This window comes from Podarcis raffonei, chromosome 15, assembly GCF_027172205.1.
Source record: "Podarcis raffonei isolate rPodRaf1 chromosome 15, rPodRaf1.pri, whole genome shotgun sequence".
NCBI lineage: Eukaryota > Metazoa > Chordata > Lepidosauria > Squamata > Lacertidae > Podarcis > Podarcis raffonei.
Genome location: NC_070616.1, coordinates 31,587,851 through 31,614,406, shown reverse-complemented (window position 1 = coordinate 31,614,406; position 26,556 = coordinate 31,587,851). Strand labels below are relative to the sequence as shown.

Sequence of the window (26,556 nt, the reverse complement as noted above, 5' to 3'; positions counted from 1 at the left end):
TATTTTTCTATTGCAACAGAGTTCCCTCCCTTCCTTGCAAGGAGGTAAGAGAGACCAAGAACAAAGTGTGCAGGAACCTTTAAAGACTTTTGACAATGCCCAACTCCTTAGCCAAAGACCACCCTAAAATCATCATACATACATCATAAGAGGCAGTCTGCAGCAGAAATTTTGTCTGCTAGGATACATAATAATGGTCGCTGATTGCATTACCTGGGCAACCTGGGCATTCTTTTGTGACGGTTAATACAGAACAGGATTTGAATGATTTGTAAGTGAAAAGACAATGGGAAAGCTTACCCCATTTGCCTCCCTCACCCCAGAGGAATATTTGAAGTCACTGGCAGAGTCAAAAATGGCTTCAGGATTGCTCTCCTGTACCATTTCAGACATATGGTTTACAGTTGTACCTCTAGTTACGTACTTAATTCGTTCCGGAGGTCCGTTCTTAACCTGAAGCTGTTCTTAACCTGAAGCACCACTTTAGCTAATGGGGCCTCCCGCTGCCGCTGCACTGCCAGAGCACGATTTCTGTTCTCATCCTGAAGCAAAGTTCTTAAGCCGAGGTACTATTTCTGGGTTAGCGGAGTCTGTAACCTGAAGAGTATGTTACCTGAAGCGTATGTAACCCGAGGTACCACTGTATATACTTACGCATGTGTGCATTTATGAATATTTATTCTATATTTGAGACCTTAGAATTCTTCTAACAGTGACATGCTGCTTTACTGATTTAATGGAACTTTAACTGCTGTGATATACTTTATGCGAAAGCAGTATGCAAAAAAAGGTGGAATGAATGAGGTTGTGTCATGCTCTAAAACTAAATACTGTAAGGGAGAAATGATGATCAGCTACACCTTACTTTTCTCTCGCCCGTCCCATGATCCACCCCTACCCTTACTATCCTACTAAGAATTCTGGAGAGCTGCATACTGTTTCGGTTTGCACAATAAAGACATTGAAATTAAAATAATTTCAAAAATATTATTGGGCAACACAGCCACGTTCGCTTATCTGGGGCGGGGAAACCACTACCATTTGACTGCAGCCTTTCTAGCTGTAGACATAAAAAATAGCCCTAATACCTTCCGGGTTCACTTTGAAGATCTTCCGCCTTTCCAAATATTACTTGCAGGTGTGGGGGTAAAAAGAAAAGTTTTTTTTAAAAAAGGAACCCGGGAGTTTCGTTTTCAGACCGTTGGGTTGCCCCCTCTTCCCTTTTCCTATCTCTAGGTTCCTGGCTCTTGGCCGCAGCAGGAGAGCCTGAACTTGGGCTTCCGGCCAACGGAAAAAGGAGAAGAGGAAGTCCACCAGGAAAGTGGCCGGCGGCCTGGGAGGACGGGAGGACGCTCTAGCCCCTTCCTCTCGATGACTAGGCGGAGACAGCGGGCGCGAGAGGGAGAGAGATGCGGTTGCTTCCTGCCCGCTGTTTTGCTGCTGTCGCCGGTCGCGCTGTCCTGGCAGGTGAGTCGTCGCCGCCGCCCTCTTCCTCCGCCGCCTCCCTTTCCCGGGCGTCCCGAAGACATTGGCAGCAGAGGCTGAAGCCCTGAAGGGCTGCGGGGCGAGAGGGAAGCCAGGGGCACCCGGAGGTGCTCAGCCGGTTTCGGTGGGGAGCAGCAGCTGCGGGTCGGTGGGAAGACGGAGAGGGAGCAGAATCCAAGCAGAAGGCTTTGTAAAGGCTTCTGGGGTTGCACTGGGCAGCCGGCCTCCTCCTTGCGGCTGAAATGCGGCAGCCTGATTCCTATACTCCAGGAGAAAAAAATATTCCCATTATCTTGATTCCTCCCCGCCCCCTCATTCCCTATAATATGATAACGTTGTGCATAGCCTTCATCTGCTCCCACCGCCTCCAGCCTTACTCTGGAGGAAGTGTAATTCATTGTTAATCCCACCCCCCTCCCATGAGCTTTACTTCCACTTAAGTGGGTTTAGGGATGTATCTTAAACAGATTTCGATTTGAATGCTGGCAGCTTTTTGGTAGGATATTTCTGTGCTGCTTTAAAAAAAAAAAGATATTGTATATATTTTGCGTTACATGACGGTGAAGCATTTCCTCACGTGTGTAACTGCATTTTTCAAAGCCTAGGTCTGTCTGGAGTGTCTCCGGATAAATGCACACTTCTTGTTTTGAAATGGGCTCAGTGGATTGCTTTCAACCCTTGGTGTAAACTGCGATCTCTTCTGTCTTTTCTTTATCAGCTATATTTCAAAGCTTACACTGCCAATCCCTAATCGACATGGTGTCAGCATCCTACCATATTTCATTATGATAATAGTAATAAAGGGGAAAGAGGGAGGGAGGCCTACCATTGAGTTTTGTCATTGCACACTAGTGTGTAGGGAGCCCTCTGTTTATGCTCAGGGACCCTCTTAGCCGTATCATGTTCATGGCTTAAATGAAGCTGCCTTTGAGGATCCTAGTCAGCTGTTTTCCTCTACAAACACTGCCTGATTCAACAGTTACTGTAATTTCAGACAGAAGGAAGAAAAAGAGCCATCCAGCTCCTGGCTAGAATAGAGTAGGTGACTTTTGATTGGGATAATGAACACAATTACAAAGGAAAGATTTGTGCCCTCATAGTGAATACTGCAGGCTCAAACTTCAACTTCAAAGCAAATTTGTCAAACAGGCCATCAAATCCACCCCCTGCATTAAAGTAGGAATTGGCAACTGGAAGCCTTTGTTTCCACACAGAGACATGTGTTTTATACTTTGTGGTACTAATCTTTGGGGAATAAGGGACAGGGGTTGGCCCACCAGCTACAATCTTCTCAGGGAGCATCTGGTAAAACTGTTTGCTAATCAGGGATTTAAGCAACCCCAAACACAAAGGTTACTCTAGCTTTTTTATTGAAAACCCTGAAGGAAAGTTTTCAAGTGTTTTACTTGAATCTTCCTTCCTGATGACTTCTTTTGCAAGATTCAGAATGAGGCAGATGACTGACCCTAAATCTCCCCTTAGTCTTGCGCCGTATTTGTTCTCTTTGAGTAGGCAAGAACCATTGCACGCACATGTTGGCTCCTGTAGGCAAGCATGTGCTCAGTCCTGCACAGACAGCCACAATTATTTCTTTTAAAATGCTGTTGGAGAAGAGATGGATGCTTGCTGATAAATAGCCTGTGGCCTGGCCGTTTGTGGTGAGCAAAGGGTACCTCCTGGTAACCAGGCAGGCATTAGTGCAATACAAATCCTGAATTTGGATTTGCATGAGCATGTGTGCTCATAACTTTTATGAGTTGATTTGCAAGCCAGGGTGACACACTGCCTCCTCTATGTGATCATATCCACACTTTCTCCATCTGCCAAGGTGCTTTATAAAAATGAACAATGTGTTTTGGCACAAGAATTAATAGGAGCCATGGAAGAAACACAGTGGAACTGCGGGGGAAGGACCTCATTAGAATTTATGCTTCCCATCATTGTGCAGAAAAATGACTTCATTATGGAAAATGTATTTTCATTCATTCTTCTGTGGTGTGTATTTGTCTGTTGTGCGGAGGGTTACTCCCCCCCCCCCTTTTTGAAGAGAAGGCTATGTATTTTCTTTCTCTCCAGTGCAGGAAGTGGAAAAACTTTGTAATAAGAAAGTCTCCATCAACATTGGGCTGGTTATTGTTCTGGTTAATCCTGCAACTAAGAAATTCATTCGCTTTCCATCCTCTGCAGCAGAATGTTGATTCAGAGCATGAGCTATGAGCTAGAAGTTGGCAGTTCAAAGTTCAACTTGTTCATAAACCAGAAGCGGGGAACCTGTGGTCACCCAGATGTTGTGTGTTTCCCGTCCCCAGCCATTCCTGGCTGTTGGTTGGGGCTTATCGGAACTGGAGCTCAACAGTATCTGGAGGGCCACAGGCCACCCTGCCCCTTCCCGACTTGACAAGTGTCCATCGGATTGCAGTCTCACAATTTCAGCCTTTCTAGTAGTGGGCATTTCCAACCACTCATTAACCTACAAGACCATCTACACATGATAAGTAAAATTAAAACAACCCATTAACTGCTTTCTTCTTTTTTCAGATCAATGCCTGAATAAATAAAGTTATGATAAATATTATTAATACTGATATTAAATATCTAAATTCACTTAGACCTGCACAGCACACATGTTTGTAGCCTTTCATTCTAAGAACAATCATGATCATAGTCAGGGAATAGAAGTAACGTTGGAAGCTGCCATTGTGAGTCAGACCATTGGACTGTCTAGCTTATGGAGTAGATCCTGTGTTTTGCAGAGCACTCTGCTTTTAAGGCAGGAGTTTCATTCTCTAATGAATTGTGTTTTTTTATTCTGGACGAGTGTTTCAGAAAAGAAACAAGATAGGCTCCTGAGTTGTCTCATTTTTTTCCTGTTTTTAAAATTATGCATATAAATTTGAGTAGAGTTTTCAGATTGCTGACTTCAGATTTATGTTTTTCTTTTATCTAGCATAACACCGGCTTCATCTCCCTGTGAGGACGACTTCTCCTCCTAAAAAGGTAAAAGGTCATGTGCAGGATACATAGTGTGAATTGTTCTTATTTTTTTTCTTTTTTAAGAATTAGGAAAAGAAGCTGTAGCTTTTGGCTTTGGAAAACATTTCTTCTGGTGGCCCATCTCAGATATTTCCCAATATGTATTTGAAAACACATGCAGGCAAGGGACCAGAGAATTGTGCCCCAAGATGTAAATCTCTGCAGTGAAATTTCCATTTGGCAAAGGTCTTCATTCATGTTGGGCTCTTCCAGTTGCCTGTTAGCAGGTGGGCTCTGGAAAATAACGATAACGATATCTTTATTGTCATTGTCCCTTGCGGAACAATGAAATTGAAAAACTACATAAAACTACCATAAAACTACATAAAAACTACATAAAACTACTACAAAACTACATAAAACATTCAAACACCCCTAAAAACTCTAAAACCCCATTTTAAAATACACTATACTACAGAGACCCCTTATGCTGCGTTTAGAACCAGAATAGCATTAGCATAGAAACTGTTTCTCAGGCGGCTAGTCCTGGCCTTTATAACCCTATACCTTCTTCCAGAAGGCAGAAGCTGAAAGAGATCATTTCCGGGGTGCGTACTATCATGTGCTATCTCTGCCACTTTCTTATGGCACCTGGCAGCATAGATTTGATCTAAGGTGGGAAGAGTGCACCCAATAATTCTCTCTGCAGTCTTTACAACCCTGGACAGCATTGTTTTTTCCCTGGCCGTGCAACTCCCAAACCACACACACAGACCATAAGTTAGTACGCTCTCCACAGTGCAATGGTAAAATGCCATCAACAGGTCCTTTGAGAGATTGTTTTTCCGGAGGATTCTCAGAAAATATAACCTCTGCTGTGCTCTCTTCACCAGGTCTTTGCTGTTCTCTCCCCAGGTTAGGTCGTCTCTCAACTCCATTCCCAGAAATCGAAACACCGAGACCTGTTCCACGCACTTCCCCTCAATAATAAGTGGCTGAATATTCAATTTACATTTCCCACAATGATCTCTTTTGCTTTCTTTAAGTTAATGCAAACTAAATCAGAGATGGGGAACTCCAGCTCCCATCAGCCCCAGGAGGAATGAACAGGAATAATGGGAGTTTTAATCCAACAACATCTGGAGTAGCACACAGTACCTGCATAAAAAATTACCAGGTGTCTGTTGTAACTTCACAAGGACATAGTTACCTGTATCCCACCACAAGCAATTAATTCCATTGCCCCCATTTCTCATCCCCCTTCTCTTCCACGATTCCAAGAGCTTTCTGACAAGTGATAATTATTCCAGGCAGTGATGCGGGGCAGAAAATTCTCTTGTTTTATAAGTTCATTAGTGGCAATGAATGGTTGCGAATTGCAACGCACATTTATTAGGCAAGATTGGCAGTTTCAAAGTTTTTAGCATTGCTTGCTAACCGCAAGTATTCTTGATTAGATCACGCTCTAGGGCATGAGAGTCAGTGCCAATGCAAATTACTCTTAATCTGCACAGAGAAGTTTTCCAATTCAAATTTTTCCTGAAAACCCCCATCACTGATTGCAGGCTTGTTAAGATTTTAAAACACTGTGTGGCTCATGTCTGAGTTTCTCACCCTAAGGCTCCTGTTCTTTGCCAGCTTCTGTCTCTGTGCCCTTTTTAAAATGCCATTAGGGCAATGTAATGTAGGAGGTACCCTTAATGTATTTTAGATGTCCTGCTCACTAGTGACTGTACAGAAATCCTCTATGGATATGTCAAATGTCAAAAGTTGGATTTTCACAGCCTTGGGGAGAGGGGAAGGAAGCTGAAAAGGGGGGAACAGAGGGAGATGTTTTGTTCACAGCATTGTGGAGATGCACTGTAAAAACTTAAGTGAACAAAGTGTGGATATGCCAAAGGATATGCCATATATGCAGAGGAGTATTTGCTCAGCTGCAGGTGTTTTGAAAGTTGTTGCTGCCGCAGAAAAAGCAAGCTGGTTTTTGTGTAAAACCGTCTCGCCTCTTCAGCTGGGTGATTGTTTTCATTGCAGCTGTTCAAAATGATGAACCTTGATGAACTAGCCTCTGCTACCCTCAAGCAAGTTGAGCAGCCACCCAGCCTATAGAACAGGAGTCAGCAAACTTTCAGCAGAGGGCTGATCCACTGTCCATCAGACCTTGTGGAGGCCGGACTATATTTTTTTTTGGGGGGGGAATGAACAAATTTCTATGCCCCACAAATAACCCAGATATGTATTTTAAATAAAAGCATACAATCTACTCATGTAAAAACACCAGGCAGGCCCCACAAATAACCCAGAGATGCATTTAAAATAAAAGGGCACATTCTACTTATGTAAAAACACGCTGATTCTCAGACCGTCTGCAGGCCAGATTTAGAAGGCGATTGGGCCGAATCCGGCCCTCGGGCCTTAGTTTGCCTACCCATGCTTTAGAATTTTAATGTTTGTGCTCTAAATGGCCAAAAGCCAATACCTTTGTGTGTCTTGCAGCCAAGTTTGTAGCTGTTTCTTGATCAGTTGCTGTTTCTGTCAACTCTGTTCAAAGTTTTGTTGCATTTGCAGTATTTTGAGAGTACTTTTTGTGAAATTGTTCACAAGGTTTTCTCTCCAACTACAATTATTGATCTTTCAGGTATTTGTTTGAAGTGGATCTTGTGTGGGTCTTTCTCACAAGCTCCACTGAAATGAATGGAGATTTCTCCATAGTGCGCAAAAATACACACACTGGAGTAAAGTCTGCATAAAAATGTATGTGCTAGTGACAATTGCACACACAAATGCATTATATTAGGGGAAATTGCTGTGCAAAATAGCATATTTGGCACAACTACATATAAAAATGTGTATACCTGGAGAAATTTGCACTAAAATGCTGCTGAATTTGAATGAGAACTTTAAAAAATATATATATATATCACAGACTGAACTGAAGTTTGGAAAAATTAGGAAAACTGAGAGAAACTGAAATTGACAGATTTGCACATTTCTAACCAGGAAGTGTACTACATCAGTCTTTTCGTTTGCTTTGTGGTTAAAAGTTGTCTGTATATAGCAGGCATGGTTCTCTTTTAATTACTTGTACAGTCATACCTCAGGTTACAGATGCTTCAGGTTGTGTGATTTCGGGTTGCACACCGCGCCAAACCTGGAAGTACCAGAACTGGTTACTTCCGGGTTTCGGCGCTTGCGCACGCACAGAAGCGCTGAAATGCAACCTGCACGTGCGCACACGTGGCGCTGCGGGTTGTGAACGTGCTTCCCGCACGGCTCACGTTCCCAACCCAATTGCAAATGTTATGCTTGGGGGTTTTTTCCTGTTTTCTCTGAACATTAAATGCTGTTTCCTCATTTGTATCTGTTTCGAGGCCAGTTACAGATTCTTACAAATCTATTTAGCTTCTGGTAACGTTACTCATGCAGCTAAAAAATAACAAGTTGTTACTTCCGGGAGCATTGGTTTTCTTGAGTATGATCTACTTTAACAAGTTTACTTAATGCTTTATTTGACTTGTTAAAAGCTAACATACAGGGAAAGTGGCTTCACTTTTTCATTTTTGCAAGTTGTTTCTGTGTTTTTGAAAAATGGTTTGTATAGATCTGCTTGTGATGGAGCAAAGAACCTCTCTTACAATAGATAACTATGACCTCATACAGCTGTGAACAAATGCACCAGATTTTTACATTCTTATTGGCATTTATAAGAATCATGGTATAATTAGTATTTTATTACGAGCTGTTTTTATGGGATAGCTATCCTTTTAAAAAATCAATCAATCAATCACTTTTTTATTCTATCCACCCTCCAGATAGCACAGTGGCAAAATAGATCTGTCCCATTTTATCCTCACAACTCAGTGAGGTTGCGAGAAAGTGACTTTTTTGACGCTGTCCAGGGCACTTTGTGGTTCAACAGGAATATAAACCCAGGGCTCCCAGGACAAACTTTAGCACTCTATCTACCACACCCTGTCCTGGCTGTTAGCCATTAACTTTCTGGAACCTAAACTGTGTGTTAGTTTCAAGGGGTAAGCCAGAGGCTGAAGTGACCTGAAGGAGAGGGAAAGATTCTCTGCTTCATGAAAAAATCAAGGGCTCTTTGATTCACTTACTTGATTCTCCTTCGTGCAGGGAAACAGATCATGTACTTCAGATTCCCACAGGTAAATGAGTTGTGGAATCCTCTCAGAAAACACCAGTGACCTGGGAATGACTCAAAAGAATAAGTAATAAAATGTTGTAGAAGACATCCTGAAATTCTGCAATCATGTTCTCAAAGGAACACATAACAGGCCCAAAAATGTTCAGAGGATGTGGACAAGCTGCCCCTGCCCCCTACATCTCAGCTATAGCCTTGGGGGAATGGCTGTAGAGCACCTTTTTGCATTCAGAAAGTCCCAAATTCAATTCTGGCATCTCTAGGTAGGTCTAGAACCCTGGAAAGCCATTGCTGGTCATGGGTAGGCAAACTAAGGCCTGGGGGCCGAATCCGGTCCAGTCGCCTTCTAAATCCAGCCCGTGGATGGTCCAAGAATCAGTGTATTTTTACATGAGTAGAATGTGCCCTTTTATTTAAAATGCACCTCTGGGTTATTTGTGGGGCATGCCTGGTGTTTTTACATGAGCAGAATGTGTGGTTTTATTCTAAATGCACGTCTGGGTTATTTGTGGGGCATAGGAATTTGTTCATGTTTTTTTTTCTTCAAAATATAGTTCGACCCCCACAAGGTCTGAGGGACAGTGGAATGGCCCCCTGCTGAAAAAGTTTGCTGACCCCTGTTGTAGACACTAGATGGACCAGCGGTCTGGTTTAATATAAAATAGCTTCCTATATTAATGTCCTCACCATTCCACCCCCAATCTAGGCCCCATATGCACAATGAATTTAAACCAGTATTATAGCACTTCAAACAGTCATGGCTTTTCCCAAAGAATCCTGGGAACTGTAGTTTGTTAGAAGGGTGCTGAGGGTTCTCAGGAGAAGCCTGCTACAGTGCTACAGTTCCCTGGGTTGTGTCTCTATGAGGGGTCTAGGGATCTCTGAACAACTCTTAACAAACTACTGCTCTTTGGGAGAACCCATGTTTGAAGTGGTATCGTGCTTTAAATGTATCGTGCAGTTGGGGATCCTTGGTGGACAGTTGGTTCTATGAGGGAAGACATTTTCTAAGGCCTTGGAACAGAAGCAAGCAAATGAGCTTGGATAGCTCAGTCTTCAGGATAATTTTGGTTCGTGAGAAGGGATAGGCAACATCTTCTCAGGGAGAAGTTTAATCATTTCTGTATTGTTGGTTTCCTTGTGGAGCAGCCCCCAGCTGTAGAAAGCTTTCTCAGTTATTATCGAGCAAGGAAGCGCATTGGGTCTCAATGTAATTTCAGCCCTTGGTAACCTGGTCAAAGAGCTGATCCTTCGTTCTCACGCAAGCTCCCCACTCTCTGCTTCCTCAGAGCAGCCTTTTCTGCCCTGGCAAACAACTAGCAGAGTTAAGTTTCTTGACCCAAGAATTAAGAGCTTCTTAAGAGCAGTAATCCTTTGCTAATAATAGCTTTGATTGCTGGGTTGGCCAGGTAGAAAGGAGGACAAGGACTCTTTGGGTGGATGTTCAGAAGAAGGAATTTTGATATATTCAACTTGTCATAGGCATCTTTTACACATGTTACAGAATTTGGGGGTGGGTTAGAAAGAATCCTGAAGGAGTAGAACAGATTGAATCATTTCAGACTGCAGGTGGGGATTCCATTGTTAGGAGAAATTGTTAGAAGTGCAACAGCAGAGATCATTCAATTAACTTAGTGGTTAATTCTGTTACTGTTAAAGTCAGCTAACCAAGAGCAAACCAAGCTGCAGGTGTTGCCTGGCAACCAAGCAGCGTGGCATGATCTTCACTGATTGGCTGTGCAGCTCTGAGGAAGTTTTTCCTCTGTGTGTTTGGTTGTATGTCTCTGCATGTTTGGTTGTGGGTTTGGTTGTATGTATGCCTGAAGCGAGAGAGACAAAACCTGTGTGTTCCCTTTTTCTCAGATTAAACACTGTTTTTGTCCAGTTTGCCCAGGAAAGTGCTACCAAGACATTGGACTCCATCTGAGTTATTTGAGTGACTTTGCTCATAGTATTTATGTTGAGCATTAAAATATGCAGTCTCCCACCTGCAGTCTGAAGTAGAGCAGACTGTGCTAGTATCACCTCATTCTATAGAAGTGATCCAGAAAACATGGTGCCTTTAGACTTTCAAAAAGTTTTGGGCAAAAGATTTCAGGTTTGCAGAAAAGTTAATCATAGGATAAGGAGACAAGCCATTTAATGGATTGGTGACTGGTTAAATAACAGGAAATATATAATCAGAATAAATGGAGAGTTCTCACCATGGAGGGATGTAGAAAATGGAGTACCCCAAGAATCTGTATTGGGAGCTGTGCATTTTTTAGCATCTTCATAAATGATCTACTAGAGTTGGGAGTGAGTAGTGAGCCAGATTTGCTGATGACACCAAACTGATTGCGAGTAACTCCAAAAGGATATCGCCAAACTGGCTGAATGAGCAGTAAAATGGATAATGTATAAAGTGATGCATGCTGGGGCAGAAAATCCTAACTTCACATTCATCATTCTGGGGTCTGAACTATCAGTGACTGACGAGGAAAGAGATATTGGAGTTGTAGTGGATGGAGATGTTGAACCAGTGTATGTGGCAGTTATGAAAAAGGTGAATGTTATGCTACGTATCATTAGGAAAAGGACTGAAAATGAAATTGCCACGGTATTCACACTATAATTTAAAACTGGCCCCACATTCCCTGAAGATGACCTTTTGCATTATGCATTGCATGGTGTGTTTAGCAACAGAGGAGAGACACTCTTGCAACAGGTGATGTGATGAGAGATAATGGGCTCAATGTGTTTGTTCCTCCTCGACGAAGTTGTCTCGGTAAACTTTGGCAAATTTATTCTTGCTCAACGTGCAAACATCCCAGGTTTCTCTTTGTAACTTTGCCCTTCCGTCGCCTTTCATTTTCCCTTTCCTTTCCAGAAACTGGATGGCTTCTAATGTGAGCCTGAATCTGGATAAAGAAACGTTGCTGGAGGATGGGGTGCCACCTGCCAAGAAACCTAGGTGAGCAGAGCCAACAGGGATTGGATGAATTAAGGGAGGAAAAGGCTATCGCCTCCGTGATTAGAGGCAGTGTAACTCTTGCGTGTGGGTTGCTGCAAGTGGGAGAGGGCTATTGGCTTCATGCCCTGCTTGTGGGCTCCCCATCAGCGTCTGATTGCCCACCATGGGAAACAAGGATACCAGACCAAAGAGGACTTTGATCTGATCCTGCAGGGGAGAGCCATGAAGCTCCTTGGGTGACCTTGGACCAGTCGCCACCTCTTAGCCTAACTCACACCACGGGGTTGTTGTGTCTGAGGATAAAATAGTAGTGCGGGGGGAGGGCTGGGTTATCACAGAAGCTGCTCACCAGAGAGGTTTGAAGCTTCCCCTGTTTGCCACGGTCCTTAAAGGTAAAGGGACCCCTGACCATTAAGTCCAGTCGTAGCCGACTCTGGGGTTGCGGCGCTCATCTCGCTTTATTGGCCGAGGGAGCCGGCGTACAGCTTCCGGGTCATGTGGCCAGCATGACTAAGCCGCTTCTGGCGAACCAGAGCAGTGCACGGAAACACCATTTACCTTCCCACAGGAGCAGTACCTATTTATCTATTTGCACTTTGACGTGCTTTCGAACTGCTAGGTTGGCAGGAGCAGGGACCGAGCAACGGGAGCTCACCCCGTCACAGGGATTCGAACCGCCGACCTTCTGATCGGCAAGTCCTAGGCGCATCCCTAATGTCCCCCAAATGCTTATTGCTGTGAGCTGCCACAGTCCAGGACTTTTTATGCTGCCACCAAGTTTGGCAGACTTATTTCTAACTTTTACCACACATGTGTGCGTACACGTGCGTGCACACACACACAGCATTCTTGTAGGGGTGTCTGAGGAGAATAGGTTCTTGGGACAGCTTAGGACCCCAGGTCTTTCTATGTCCACGCAGCTTTTCATTCATCCACTAAGATCAGGGAGACTGCAGATGGTCAGGCACATGGCTTATGGAATTAGCCGGCCTTCTGCAGCAGGAAGGTCCTTGGTTCAATCCCTGGCATCTCCAGACTCACGGTAGGGCTGGGAATGATTCCTGCCTGAATTTCCGGAGAGCTGCTGTCAATATCAACAGTACTAAGATGGACCGGTGGCCTGATTTGCTATGAGGCAGGTTTTCCTATGGGCATGCCTAGATATTGGAAAGTGCTGTTATTAATAATGACACAGAAAAAGACAGAGAACGACAGTCAAAGGTATAAAAGAAGATAACTTCCATAACGCAGGCTTGGGTGGTTCTACAAGGTTAGCTAGTAACTGTGCGAATGTGCTCACCTCTTCAAATGGGCCAAAATTTTCCCGCAGACAAGGGGAAGTAATCTGACGTGGAAGAAAATTCTAGCAATTTTTTCTGTACTAGACCAGCTCTTTTCAAGATAATTGTGTTGTTGGGTTATGTATCAAAACTATATATGTATGTATGTATATTTATTTATTTATTATTATTTATTACATTTATATACCACCCTTCAACAAGAGATCCCAGGGTGGTTCTTTGGTGGCTCCATGTTGCTTTGTTAGCCATTTGTACAGCCTGCTGTTCAGCTGAAAGAACTAAGGGAATATTTGACATTTTGAAAAGCTTGCCTTCACAGTTGCCTGGTGTGAATCTGAAGGCAGCCCTGTTTAGGGAAGCCTTTAATGTTTAAATGTTTAATAGGTATTTTAGTGTTCTGTTGGAAGCCGCCCAGAGTGGCTGGGGAAACCCAGCCAGATGGGCAGGGTATAAATAATAAATAATAAATTATTATTATTATTATTATTATTATTATTATTATTATTATTATTACTCCTCGGCCAGCAGTACTCATGCCAGGCAAGTGGCTATCTGCAAGCTTAGCTATATGGGAGTGGTAGCCAATGTAGTGCCCTACAGATGTTGCTGGAGTGCATCTCCCATCATCCCTGACCATTGGCTGATCTGTTTTGGGATGATGGGAGCAGCTGCAGCCCAACAACATCAGGAAGGCACCCCATTGGCTAGCCTAAGGGCCTTGGCCGTGTCTGCACATTTCGAGCCTTGTTCCCTATAAATTTCTCCATGCTGATGGCAGGTCATAGGCATCTCTCCCTCTCTTTTTGGTTGCAGGAAACTGTTGCCGAGCCTAAAAACCAAGAAGCCCCAGGAGCTCGTTCTGGTGATTGGGACGGGCATAAGTGCCGCAGTCGCTCCCCAAGTGCCGGCCCTGAAGTCTTGGAAGGGCTTGATCCAGGCCCTGCTGGATGCTGCTATTGACTTTGACCTCCTGGAAGACGAGGAGCGGAAGAAGTTTCAGAAATGCCTCCGGGACGATAAGAACCTCATCCACGTTGCCCACGACCTTATCCAAAAGCTGTCGCCAGTGAGTCGATGAGCCGCGGAGCGAATGGTTTGCAAGCTTCAGGCAAAAAAGTGTTAATAGATCGTACTGTTTTGTCCGGGGGTGGAAGGGCCTGTCTCTGTTTACGGCGCTGAGTCTGACAGCACATGCTCTTCTAAGCTTTAGGACAGGGGTCAGCAAACTTTTTCAGCAGGGGGCCGGTCCACTGTCCCTCAGACCTTGTGGAGGGCTAGACTATATTGGGGGGGGGATGATGCAAGAGCACCACGATCCCTGGTGGCTGCTTATCTGTGTCTTGCGGGCGGCAGCAGGATGATGAGAGGCGCGCGAAAGGGCTCCGGAGAGGGGCTGCTTAAAATGGCAGCCACTCGAGCACTGCTGCTGCTGGCACCAACAAGGCCCAGCCCCCTTCCTCCTCTAGGCAGGGCGGGAAGAAGCCAGGAGGGAGGAGGCGCCGCCGCTGCCGAGGGAGGGAGAGGGAAAGAACATGCGCGCTGGCGATCCATGTGGCGATTCCCGGACCGTCCGTGCACCAGGATCCAGAAGGCGATTGGGCCTGATCCAGCCTGCGGGCCTTAGTTTTCCAATCCATGCTTTAGGAACATGGGAAGCTGTGTTATGCTGAGTTAGGTCACTGCTCCATCTAGGTCAGTGTTGTCCACTCTGACAGGTAGTGCTTCTCCAGCAGATTTTCCCATCCCTGCCTGGAGATGCAAGGGATTGAACCAGGGAGTTTCTGTGTGCAGATCAGGGTGGATTTGATTTAAATCAAATCGATTTAAATCACGATTTAAATTGCTAGTCAGTAGGACTTGATTTAAATCATTTATTTTATACAGACAGACTCATTCTTGCTGGTATAATCTTAATATTTACAACCAGATGAAGGTTTCATTTTTGGGATAATAAATTTTCAGAGTAGCTTTTACAGTTATATCAAAAATTACTGATTTGGTTATGCTATTAGAAATACATAGGCAGATAACGATGAAATTATTGTGAGGTTTAGTGAGTTAACTGTTTATATTTGGACATATTTTCTGCTGTGCTTTATTGGAAGGAGAAAAAATAATCATTTCCTTAATAACAATTTAAACAATTTATTTAACCAAAACAATAACATTATAGCATATGTATCCATGTTTGTTAACTGATATGGTTAAACTCCCCCCCCCCATTTTTAAAAAAACAAATCCTTTTTTCCTGATGAAGGTGCTCTATGTCTGAGCTAGGACCCTTTCCCTTTTGTTCTCTGCTTTCCCTTCCCTATAAAAAACCCATATCGGACTGGGCTGAATGCATCATCTTTCCTCCCAGTCTGAAGACCTTCTATCCCGCTGCTTTGATGGGGCTTGCAGTGGTCTCCTATCCGGTTCCCAGTTAGGTCCAACTACGCAGCATGAGGCATTCCAGTCTATTGTAAAGAATTGAGGCAGGCAGTTAGGCATCTGTCAGGCTTCAGAGAATTCGATCCCACCCCCGGTGGCAGCCAAAAAGCAGATAAACAAGAAGAGTTCTTACTAAGTAATTTGTTCACTATTCACAGAGAGGGACGGAGGAGTGCAGTCTCCCTAAGATAATGGCATTGCTCCGAGTAAAGTCCCACCCCCTCTGTCTCTTCTATTCTATGCCAATAGGCTAATCTGTGCTTTCTGCCTCTGAGCTTTCTGTTCTGCTACTCTCAATGCTCGCCTGGTCCTGGGAGAGGGGGGCGGGTCAGGAATGCTTTCCAAAGACACAGAGTCTGTCAGCTGTCTCTCCCCTGGTGCTGCTTCTTCCTGCTGCTCCTCTCTCAATATTTCCCAGCTTCTCCCCTCTGCAGCCTCTGAACTATGCCCTTCTGCAAACCACTGTCCTGAATCTATACTATCCTCCTCTTCTTGAGAACGTTCAGTGTCCCAGCACTTTCTTGGGCAACCCTCTATGTTGTGAGAGTTTGGGCAGAAATAGGACTCTAATGCAAGAATTGCAATTCCAGTAATGTGATTTTCTGTGTTTACTCAGAGGTAAGCCCATGGGTGTTTTCTCACAGGTAAGTGGACACAGTTTAGAAGCTTAATTCCAGCTGTGCCTCTGCTGGATCTCAGCAACCAGTTCAGACAGCTGTTTATGCCTCACCCTCCTCAAGTCCTCTGCTGCTGATTTTTTTTTTAAATGGTTGTTTAATAAAATAAATACAAATAAATCTATTCTGATCTTGGCTTGTCCCCCCCCCCCCATCTTCTTGGCAGCGCACAAGCAATGTCCGTTCCACGTTTTTCAAGGACTGCCTATACGAGGTCTTTGATGACCTGGAGTCCAAAATGGAAGACACAGGGAAACAGCTCCTTCAGTCCGTTCTCCACTTGATGGAAAACGGCGCTCTCGTGCTGACCACAAACTTTGACAACTTGCTGGAAATTTACGCAGCAGACCAAGGAAAAAGGCTTGAATCTCTTGACCTGACCGATGAGAAAAAGGTAATTGGCGGGTGCTCATGACTGCGAACGGGACGCGGGTGGCGCTGTGGGTAAAAGCCTCAGCGCGTAGGGCTTGCCAATCGTCAGGTCGGCGGTTCGAATCCCCGCGGCGGGGTGCGCTCCCGTCGCTCGGTCCCAGCGCCTGCCAACCTAGCAGTTCGAAAGCACATCAAAGTGCAAGTAGATAAATAGGGACCGCTTACTGGCGGGAAGGTAAACGGCGTTTCCGTGTGCTGTGCTGGCTCGCCAGATGCAGCTTTGTCACGCTGGCCACGTGACCCGGAAGTGTCTGCGGACAGTGCTGGCCCTCCGCCTCTTGAGTGAGATGGGCGCACAACCCTAGAGTCTGTCAAGACTGGCCCGTACGGGCAGGGGTACCTTTACCTTTTTACATGACTGCGAACAGTGGCCAATCTAGCATAAGAGCCCATTCATTTCTCAGTGGTGTCCCCAGCTCAGGCCTTAAGTGCCATTTTAGCTGTTGGCTGTGGTGGTAGAACACACTGTGTTGTGTCACTTGCAGTAAGAAGACAGGACTAACACCAACACTGCCAGGCAGGGGGAGAGAAGAGAAGGGAGGGAGGATCACTTCTAAATGGTGTTTTCCTCCTATAGTGGCACATTTTATTATAAAAAAGAGGGTTGTTTTTTTAAAAACCTATTTCAATAGTTTTAACATTTTCAAAAAATATTGGGGGTGGTATCCTGCATTTTACTCCGTGAACTGCCCTGAGATCTTATGATGAAGGTTGGTTGGTTGGTAATTAATTAATTAATATTGCTAGACGAGTCAAGAGTACCTTTTTTTTAGTTTATCCAAAGCAGGATCAATTAATGTAACTATTTAATTCAATACTAAAGCCCCTATATGCATCCTCACCAAGCAGCCTCTTTCACGCACAAACAAAAATGACTAGACCCCGCAGCTCTGCTTTCTCTCGTATTCTTCTCATGTCTGCAAGTGTTAATATTCACGGGAAGTTCCTTTTTTCTTTTTCGAAATCACGAGGCTATTATTGCACTTCGGCACATTCCAGGGGTATTTATAGTGTTGACTTAAAGTGGAGCTTAACAAAGTATGCTATAAAGTTAGAAGCCACCTAGGAAAGCTGCCTTATGCTGAGGCAGGTTGGCTTAGTATTTTCAACCTGGAGAGACTTCCGGGTTGGCACCATCGGCAAATGGCGGAGTTCCTCGGACCTCCCGAGGAACTAGCTCCGTGAGATCGGGTCCCGCGCTGTGGCGAAAGCGGGGACCCTTCAAAAATCACAGGCGGGTGAAGCCTGTGACCTGGGGGTTCGGCAGGCACCATTTGCGCCTCCCCTACTCGCAGGGAGACCCGATTTTTGGGGGCTCCGGAGCGAGACAGGGTGAGCGACGCGGTGCTGCGAACAGATTGCTTCTTTCACGGAGTGAAGCTGCACAGCCATTGCCGGAGAGCGCTGACTTTTTCCTATGGACAATTTGACCCCAAAAGCAACTACCCGTGAGTAGAACAAATCGGAAGATTTTAAAAGAAAAAGGGTCCAAAAGAGCTTAATTTTAATTGGAAGATATAAAAAGGGAAGGAATCAATTCGGCAACTACGCGGGGAGGCTCAAATAGGAAGTCCACCTTCCGCTTTGTATTTAAGATTGAAGCAAAGACCCTATAAGCTAAAATCTTGAAAGCTTTTGGTAAAGACTTAAATATTCATCGTTTAAAATGCAAATCCCCCTTTTGAAGAAGTAGGGGGAAACTTTGAATTTAGCAAATTTTATGAAATTAAAAAAACCTCAGCTCTGAACCTGGGAACGGGCTGCCTTTGACGTTCGGAGAATTAAATTAAAAGATTTTTGAGAGAATGGACCTGACAGTCAGTTAAAATACAAAGCTTCTTCCGTTCTCTTCTGTTTTCAAGATGGAGGAAAGTAACTTAAATTGATACAAATGGAAACTGTGTCCCTCTAGTGGGAGATTTCTGATACTATTGCAGGAGTGTGTGCCAGCTGGAGATAAGACCCTGAGAAACTAGAGACTGACCTTGAAATACTGAAAATGTTGCTTACTGAAGAAATTGTGAACTCACTGTTTAAGATAAATTATTTGCTGGAAGAACTCCACAAGAAGGTGAATGACAGGATTACAAAAAAAAATTGACAATTGGGAACAGGAAATTCCTAATCACAGACAAGAAATGAGCACTAATGCCAGTTTGTCACAGGAATCTACTTCAGCAGCAGTTGTTGCTATAGAGTCCAAAACAACACAAGTGAGAACCTTAGCCCCACAGAATCAAACTGAGGACTATAAATTGAGGATGCTTAAGACTGAATTCGGTGAAAGTCGGATTTTGAAAACTGGATCCTGGCCTGGAGTGAAGATGGAAAGTTGGCAAGTTTTTATTACACAAGGACTTACAGACTGTTGGTACTGGGAGGGAGTTGAAGCCTTGGGGGCTCTTGGACTTGGAGACATTTTGAAATACGACTCTAGTTTTAGCCATGGAAATTCGGCTGGATTGCTCAGAAGATACGACTGTTAACATTAGGATGGAATCTCCTTGGGATTTGTTACTTGGCATTAAGGAACATGAAGAAAACCTGCAGAAGGGGCCTGGAGGGGACTTAAGAGCCTCGGACATCAGATTTCCAGATTGAAGGACTATAGGGAATTGACGGAAAGGACTAGCAGTTTTCCAAAACAAGGGGGGGGGGAGCTGAGGGGAGAAGATTGGGAAATTTAAAGTTCTTATTAAAGTATATATTAAGTTTAAGGTTTATATGAAATTAACAAAAAAAATTTTTTTTTTGAGGGATAGAAAAACGGAGGATTGACACTTCATGGATTTAGCAGAAATGTTATCAGAAGTTAAGCACTTATAAGTTTTAGCTTTAAGCTTAAAATAAGGTTAAGAAAATTATGTTATGAAGAAGCAGAGAAAAGCAATACAGGCCTGGTCTTATGTTAAAATTATGTTATGTATAATTGAGATTTAAGAGAAAGAGGGAAAGGATTTGCTGAAATTAACTAAACAGAAGTGGAATATAAGGTGTGAGGAAGTCAAGGAAACAAGTGAAAGAAAGAAAGGCTGTGTTTTGAATTTTTTTTTCTTTTTTCTTTATGTATTGTGTTTTTTGGTTTGGTTTGTTTTTTGTTGTGTTTTTCATTTTTTGTTGTTAAAAGCAATAAAGATTATATATATATATATATATATATATATATATATATATATATATATTCAACCTGGAGTGGCAGCGTCTCTCTAATGTTTCAGACAGAGGACATTTCCAACCCTGCCTGGAGAGGATGAGGATTAAACCAGGCATCTTCTGCCTGCTCTACTCCTCAGCTTGGGCCTTTCTCCAAAGTTCACCCCTGTTTTTCAGCTTCCAAAAGCTGAAATTCCTATAAGCAGCTCTTCTTTTGTTAGAATGGACCGAGTGTCTGGCTTTACTCCAAAAGCCATGTAAACAGCAAAAGGAGAGTTTATTTCTTGCGAGTTCCTTTTGATTACGTATGCCTGGTTTTCCATGTACGTCCTTGATTTGTGCTTCCTGCGTAACTTTTCAGTGTGATAATACTCCTGACTGGAGCAAGGGAGAATAAACAGAAGATGAGCTACATGAGAATGAAATGTTAAACACAATAAATCGTGGAAGTGTTATGATAGTACCTGTTGAAGTACATTTGGAAAACTTCCCCTGTGCCAAACTTGGTTTAGAGAAGGCTCTGCAACTCCTATTTTAGGGAGGGAAAGTACTAAATTTCAGGGAAGGAATGTAAAGAGAGCTGGGGGAGAATATGGTCCTATAGTGTGCAATTCTGAATTTAGTTTTTTGCCTGTAACAGTCATGAATGTACTAGTGGGTAAAAACCCAGAATGGGATGCATTTGTGCCCAAAAAATATGATAAAATTAGATAATCCCAAATACATTGTGCTTATTAAACAAATTGGCCTAGAGTTGCTTATTGTGCGCTTCCAAAATGCAGGAAAAAAATATTTTGAGCAAGAAACGGGACAACAGCAAAGATGTGTAGATGCTGTTCCACTAGCATAGCAGACTTCTGTTTGCACAATGCAGTTTCCCCTCTCCTGCAGCTCCCAGCACACTCTGAAAATCTGCAGTCTGGAGAGTTGGAGAATTCTCCCCAGCAGATTTTGAAGTCTCATGCAGGGAGGAAAGGGAGTCCTGCTGCACACAACTTTGTAGACAATCCTCTGGACTGGAAGAGATGGACAGGTGCCACAATGGCGATTGATCTGGATTTCTGTTTCATTAGCTCAAAACCTAGTACAGTATACAGGAAATGGCTATAGGGAGCAAAAGGCAACTGGAGGGTCTTCCCTCAAGAAAGTCTTTATGGGTGGGGGGCAAATGTCAATGTTATGCAGCAATGTTGACTCAAGCTGTAGCAGTCAAAGGATCCCATTTTTTACCCTGCAGCTGTTGTCCCACCATAAGCCTGAGAACATCCTTCACAAAGGAACCCAACTGTGTGCAGCAGCATGGGGTCTGATGCCGAGAAGTTCAGATAAATACATCCCTGGGGCTGAGAGAGCTTGCGTGTGTGTGGAATTTATTGTGTTTATAGATTCTGAGAGCCCTCCCACCCGCCCTGAGGCAGGAAGTCTATAAACATATTTGCAGGGTGCTCAGTTCCTGGAATGTGGGCTTGAAAATAAATAAAGGCATTCCTGCTCTTCACCCTGCCCTACTGGCCACTCACTCATCCCAAAGCCCAGTAGGTTGTAGAAGCCAAAGGGAACGGTACTTTCTGGGACTGTTGATGCTGAGAGCTGCTTTTGAAATCCCATACAGGTGCTGGAGTGGGCGCAGGAGAAAAGGAAGCTCAGTGTCCTACACATCCACGGTGTGTACACAAACCCCAGTGGGATAGTGCTGCACCCAGCTGGCTACCAGAATGTGCTACGCAACACAGAGGTTATGGTGAGATTTGCAGCCCTCCCTGGGCCTTCTTGTCTCTTGCTGAAGGATGAGTGCTGCCAGTATATAAGTCCAGGATGAGGACCCTGTGGCCCTCCAAATGTTGTTGGACTCCAAATCCCATCAGCCCCAGCCAGCAGGGCTGTTGGTTGGGGATGATACAACAACATCTGGAGGGTACAATTTCCTCATCCCTGATATGAGTATCAATCCCTGAGTGCTTCGAACAACCAGGAATGTCTTCTAAAGAACCCGCCAAACAAGACAGTTCCCTTAACTATAAAAAAGGCGATTGTGCATAAAAAGACTTTACACATGTGCAGCGCCTGCTTTTGCCAGGAGTTCATACTATGGGTACAAGTCTTATCTGCTCTATACTGGTTTTTAATTCAAATGTGCACACACACACACACCACCTTCTTGTGTAATTAAATCACATATTAACTTCTTGTTTATGCATACAGAGAGCTGGATCAGGATGTAGAGTTGATACCAATTAGTGCTTTTAACTGTCAACAAATTTAACAGCTCAGTAGCAAGCCACTGGAATGGCAGATGGTGTGATGCATTAAGGCAACTGCATAAACTAGAGACATCTGAAAGCAGCCCTGTATAGAGAAGTTTTTAATGTGTGATGTCTTAACTGTGTTTTAATTTGTTGGCAGCCGCCCAGTGACAGGGGTAACCCAGTCAGGTGGGTGACATATAAACAATTAGTATTATTATTACTAATTTATTGCACTTGAGGCCAGAAAGGAATTATCAAGTTCAGATTGGCTAGTGACTGGATGGCTGCTCATGTTTTTGTTTGTAGGTATAAGGAGGGTTAGACTTATCCTGCCCACCGTGGCTTGACTCAAAAATGAACAAGGCTGGGCTTTCTAGCCACTCAAATCAGGGATGAGGATGTTGTAGTGCTCTTGTTGATCCCTAAGGAGTGGGGAATCTATGGCTCTCCAGCCATTGCTAGAATCTAACTCCCATTAGCTGCAGCTCACATGATAAATGGTCTGGAATGATGGCAGATGGTAGGACACCTGGAGGTCCACTGGTTCTTCATCCCTGCACCAGACAATTCTTGCTTTTGTTACATGGAGCTACCCAAGCTGACCTTTTGGTTCCTTCCAATTCTAGAACTCCGCAGTGCTAATGAAAGTCGATATTCTGTACACTTTCCTTGTTCCCTTTCCTTTCTTAAAGCGAGAGATCCAGAAGCTGTATGAAGCCAAATCCTTCCTGTTCCTGGGCTGTGGCTGGACTGTGGACGACACAACTTTCCAAGCCCTCTTCCTAGAAGCTGTGAAGCACAAATCTGATCTGGAGCACTTTATGCTCGTGCGCCGTGGGGATGTGGACGAGTTCAAGAAGCTCAGAGAAAACATGCTGGACAAAGGGATTAAAGTGATCTCATATGGGAACGAATATGCAGACTTGCCTGATTATTTTGAGAGGCTGGCAAATGAGATCTCCAACCGGGGTCGAGCAGGTAAGAGGACTGGCAGTCTTCCTAGTGCAGAGAAGGGGAGCTTGCAGACATCCAGACGTTGCTGAACTCCAGCTCCCATTAGCCCTGACCATTGACCATTCCATTTGGGGCCGATGGGAACTGAAGTCCCAAACCTATCTGTAGCCCTCTAACATTGCGTCTTCTATTGGATTTTGACTTTATCACATTTATCACATTCATATCTCACGTTGCTTCCCTTTAACTTGAGGTGGCCTAGAAGGGATTCCCCCTGTGTTTGTTGTCTAGGCACTCGCTTAGTTTCAGCCAGGTTATGGCCTTGCATGCCTTCAGAGCACTGAAACTTCTGTGTGGGCAATGTGTAGTACCGGACCCACAATTTGGCTCCCCTGAGCACCCTTGCTTTCACTGAAAACAAAAAGCAAGAAGCCAAACAGGTGAACAAATAAGACTTTTAGAGGATGGGTGGAAAAAGAGGGGCTTCTGTGTCTTGTATTGCCCTTTGCTCCGCCTCATCGTAGCAAAACCAGCACAATGTATGCAGCTGTATACATTAAGCAAATTAGGTGCATTTGCATAACTTTATACAAGAGGTCAGAAGCATGGAACACTTGTTAGCTATTTGTGATTAAGAAAAATATGTGCCACCCCCAAATAGTTGAAAATAAATCTTTACTTGTCAGGTTGGCAACAAGTATTATTTGCAAACTCCTCTAGGCAGCATCTAAATAGAGTCTCCAACCCTCTCACCTTCAAAATCAAGATAGAACAGGATAACTAACCAACCCCCAACTGCCAATTGTCAGCTACCACCTCCTTTCTCCAATACCATCCGTTCTTTGTGAAATATATTCCCAATGAAATTCCAGAAGCATGGAAAGCTTCCCACACAAACACACTCCCATTATATAACAAATGGCAGCTTAGAGTTGGAAGCTGCCAAAAGGGGCTGGATGCAGCCTTTCCGAAGATTCTTGTGGCTGTCTCGTCACAATATTTTAAGCAAACAACTTACCACCTCCCCCCCCCCCAAAGTACCTTTTATAAATGGGCTCCATCCAAAGGGAAACCATTCTAGGGGAAAGGGGGTTGTATCCCACTAAGTTCTAAGCAGGGTAGAACCATAGAAATGCCTGAACCCAAGTAAGTCAAGACACGAACTCCCAACGGGTCTACTCTGAGTAGGACTAGCATCGGCTACAACTCAAGACCATTAGTGGAGTTTGGGAGGCTAGCACAGATGCATAGGCACTCTCACACATTTTCTGTGGGTCACTGCTAACGTGTCACCTCCAAATAACTTCGATTCCCCGCCCCCTTTCCAGGTCCACCTCGGGAGGGACAGCTAAATGGCATGGCTGCAGCACACACGGAAATCAAAGGTAGGGAGCTTACTTAATACTCGACACTCCTTAAGGCCAGCTCTGGAGAGACAAATTTTGCTAACCTGCAGCTGCCGCCACCCACCCTGAAGTGGGTGCTCTCTTGTGCATGATAAGAGCTCACGACTTAAGAAGGTGTCTTGCAGAAAGTGGAAGATTCCTTAGTAAGAACGTGTGAGGACACCTTTCTGCCTCCAAAGTGCAACACGCAGTGTTCAAGCTGTGGTGGTAGCAGGCTCCTGGAAAAGGAAAGCAGTAGGGACACCAGTGGAGGATTCGTTCTGCAGTTCATGTGGGCTAATTTGAAAATTGTCTTGTTTCTTAGGCGGAAGGGTTTTTTTTAAGGGAATTTCCACATTATCACAACTCGGCTCAGCCTGGGTAAGAACTTTGTTAAAGCTGGAAGCAGTAGGATGCCTTGGCAGCTAATTTTGTCAGATTGCGCCGGAGAAGAGGGAAGTTGTGGCCCTCCAGATGTTGTTGAACTCCCAGGTCACATGAAACCCAGCCAGCGTGGCGAATGGTGCGGAATGATAGGAGCTGATAGGAGAGCAACAATATCTGGAGAGGCAAAGATTCCCCTTAAACAGACCATAGAAAATCCTTGTGGAGTGATACTTAGCAACTGAGGATCATATCCGGCATTCTCTTATCCACTAGCGCAAGAGCCTTAACACCAGTGGATCACAGAGGTTAAAGACTCTGCAACACTTGGGCTAGCGGAAACTTGTGCAATGGCCGATTCTTGTGCAGTCTGTTGCCCAACCACCTTTGGTAGTGTGCTTGTTTTCCCTTGTGCGACAAGCATACCGCTAAGCAACTTCTAACTTAGCACTATGTTGGATGCGACTTGCATCCATTAGAGCAATATTGTTCCAGATTAGTGAATCCTCTCCCTCCTTAACAGACTCCCTGGGCATGGGAACAGGAAACACATGTTATAGTTGGGATGCAACAACAGAGCATGCACAGCAAGTGTTCCTATGTCTTCCTGTACCCATTGCAAGGCTGAATACCACTCCACAAACCCCTGTGCGGGCATTATTCCTGAATTGGGAATGTAAACACTAGTAGGGAATGTCAGGATGCTAGCCCGGCTCCTAGCCTTCCCGTCTGCACCAGCCCCAATGTTTCCTATCACCCCCTCAAAAAAAAAAAAGACCCTCCGTGTTGAATGGCGGTTTGAAGGGGCTTGCAAGAGCCTTTGGACTGAGTGCTCTTAGGAGCCTCCGCATAATCTGAGTCTTGAGCAGGTGGGGTTCGCACTCACAGAAGCCTCTAAGCAGTCAGATGCATGTGGAAATCCCCTTTAGACTTCCTGCTCAATGCTGGAAGGTCAGGGTTGGGCTGCATGCCCCCAGTCCCCCTTAGTTGTGCTTTGAACAGGGCTAAACCTAGTCCCAAATGTTTTAAGCATGGAAGCCATATAAATAATGTGGCTAATACGGAGGGGGCCATTTGCCCCATCACAAGTGATCTCGAGTGTCTGCCGTTTTAATTTCTCCAAGAGCTGGTTTGCCATCCAACCCCGTTTCCCCTTTTAACCAGCTCCTTTTGTTACTAACCCTCTCTAGTTGTCCACGGGTTTTGTTAGGATCTCTCCTACTGCCTTCGGTTTTAAGGCCAGTGTCCAAAATATCTGCCCAGGTGACATCTGAAGACACTAATTCTACACAGGGTACAGCAGGCGAGAACGCAAAGCACTCCCATCTGAGCAACACCATCGTACAGGTTAACCCTTCTGCTAATGATTTAAAAGCAAGATGCTGACAAGCTCCTTGTGAGACGTGACTATCTCAAACGTTGCTTAGGGAAGAAAAAGCACTGCCTTTGGTTCTTGTTAGGGCCCATTTTTTTGTTCTAGCTGCTGCCCCATCAACATGAAACTGTAAAGCGTACTTTTGGACTCGGCAACTCGTCTTGGACCCTTTGGATCTGGGCATGGAGATTTGTCTTTCCAATGTGATGTCGTGTTTTGTTTTTTTTCTATTTAAGGTTGTATCTGCAGAGAGATCCGTCCTCTCTCCCACTGAGCAAGAGTTTGCTACTAGTGCTTTTGTATTCTGTAAGGGTTTCAACTAAAATGCAAGCATTTTTTTAAAAAAAGAATTACTTGAAGCTCTAGTTTTCTAAGTCTTTTCTTTATACAGTGTTTTATATGTTTGGAGCTATAATAAATAAAAAGGATGTTCACTTATCTCTGGCTTAAGAGTGACTTTAGACAAATTCATGGTGGAAGCGATGGCCAGAGAGGCAATGTAGGTGTGACAGGGGGTGGTCCCTAGAGCCTTCATGCTCCCAAGTATGACAGGTGGGAAGGCGATGTTACATGCGGTGCAGTTTTCATCTGCTGCAGCAGAATTCCTACATTCCCTGGATTGTATGGGAGCTCACTGAGGACA

At 44.4% G+C, this 26,556-nt stretch overlaps 1 protein-coding gene across 5 annotated transcripts; it reads left to right on the top strand.

Moving 5' to 3' along the window:
* Positions 1 to 1,285: 1,285 nt before the first annotated feature.
* On the top strand, positions 1,286 to 26,351 carry FAM118B (family with sequence similarity 118 member B). Of its 5 annotated transcripts, none has more exons than XM_053367351.1 (9): positions 1,286 to 1,467; positions 4,433 to 4,482; positions 11,490 to 11,573; positions 13,688 to 13,940; positions 16,151 to 16,378; positions 21,182 to 21,310; positions 22,508 to 22,793; positions 24,098 to 24,154; positions 26,019 to 26,351. In XM_053367351.1, the coding sequence occupies exons 3-9, from the start codon at positions 11,497 to 11,499 to the stop codon at positions 26,036 to 26,038; spliced, it is 1,050 nt and encodes a 349-aa protein (XP_053223326.1). In that variant the 5' UTR covers positions 1,286 to 1,467; positions 4,433 to 4,482; positions 11,490 to 11,496; the 3' UTR covers positions 26,039 to 26,351. The 5 variants fall into 5 exon arrangements, with proteins under 5 accessions (XP_053223326.1, XP_053223323.1, XP_053223325.1 ...); XM_053367348.1 differs by lacking the exon at positions 26,019 to 26,351 and adding an exon at positions 25,832 to 26,012; XM_053367350.1 differs by lacking the exon at positions 26,019 to 26,351 and adding an exon at positions 25,729 to 26,012.
* Positions 26,352 to 26,556: the final 205 nt, after the last annotated feature.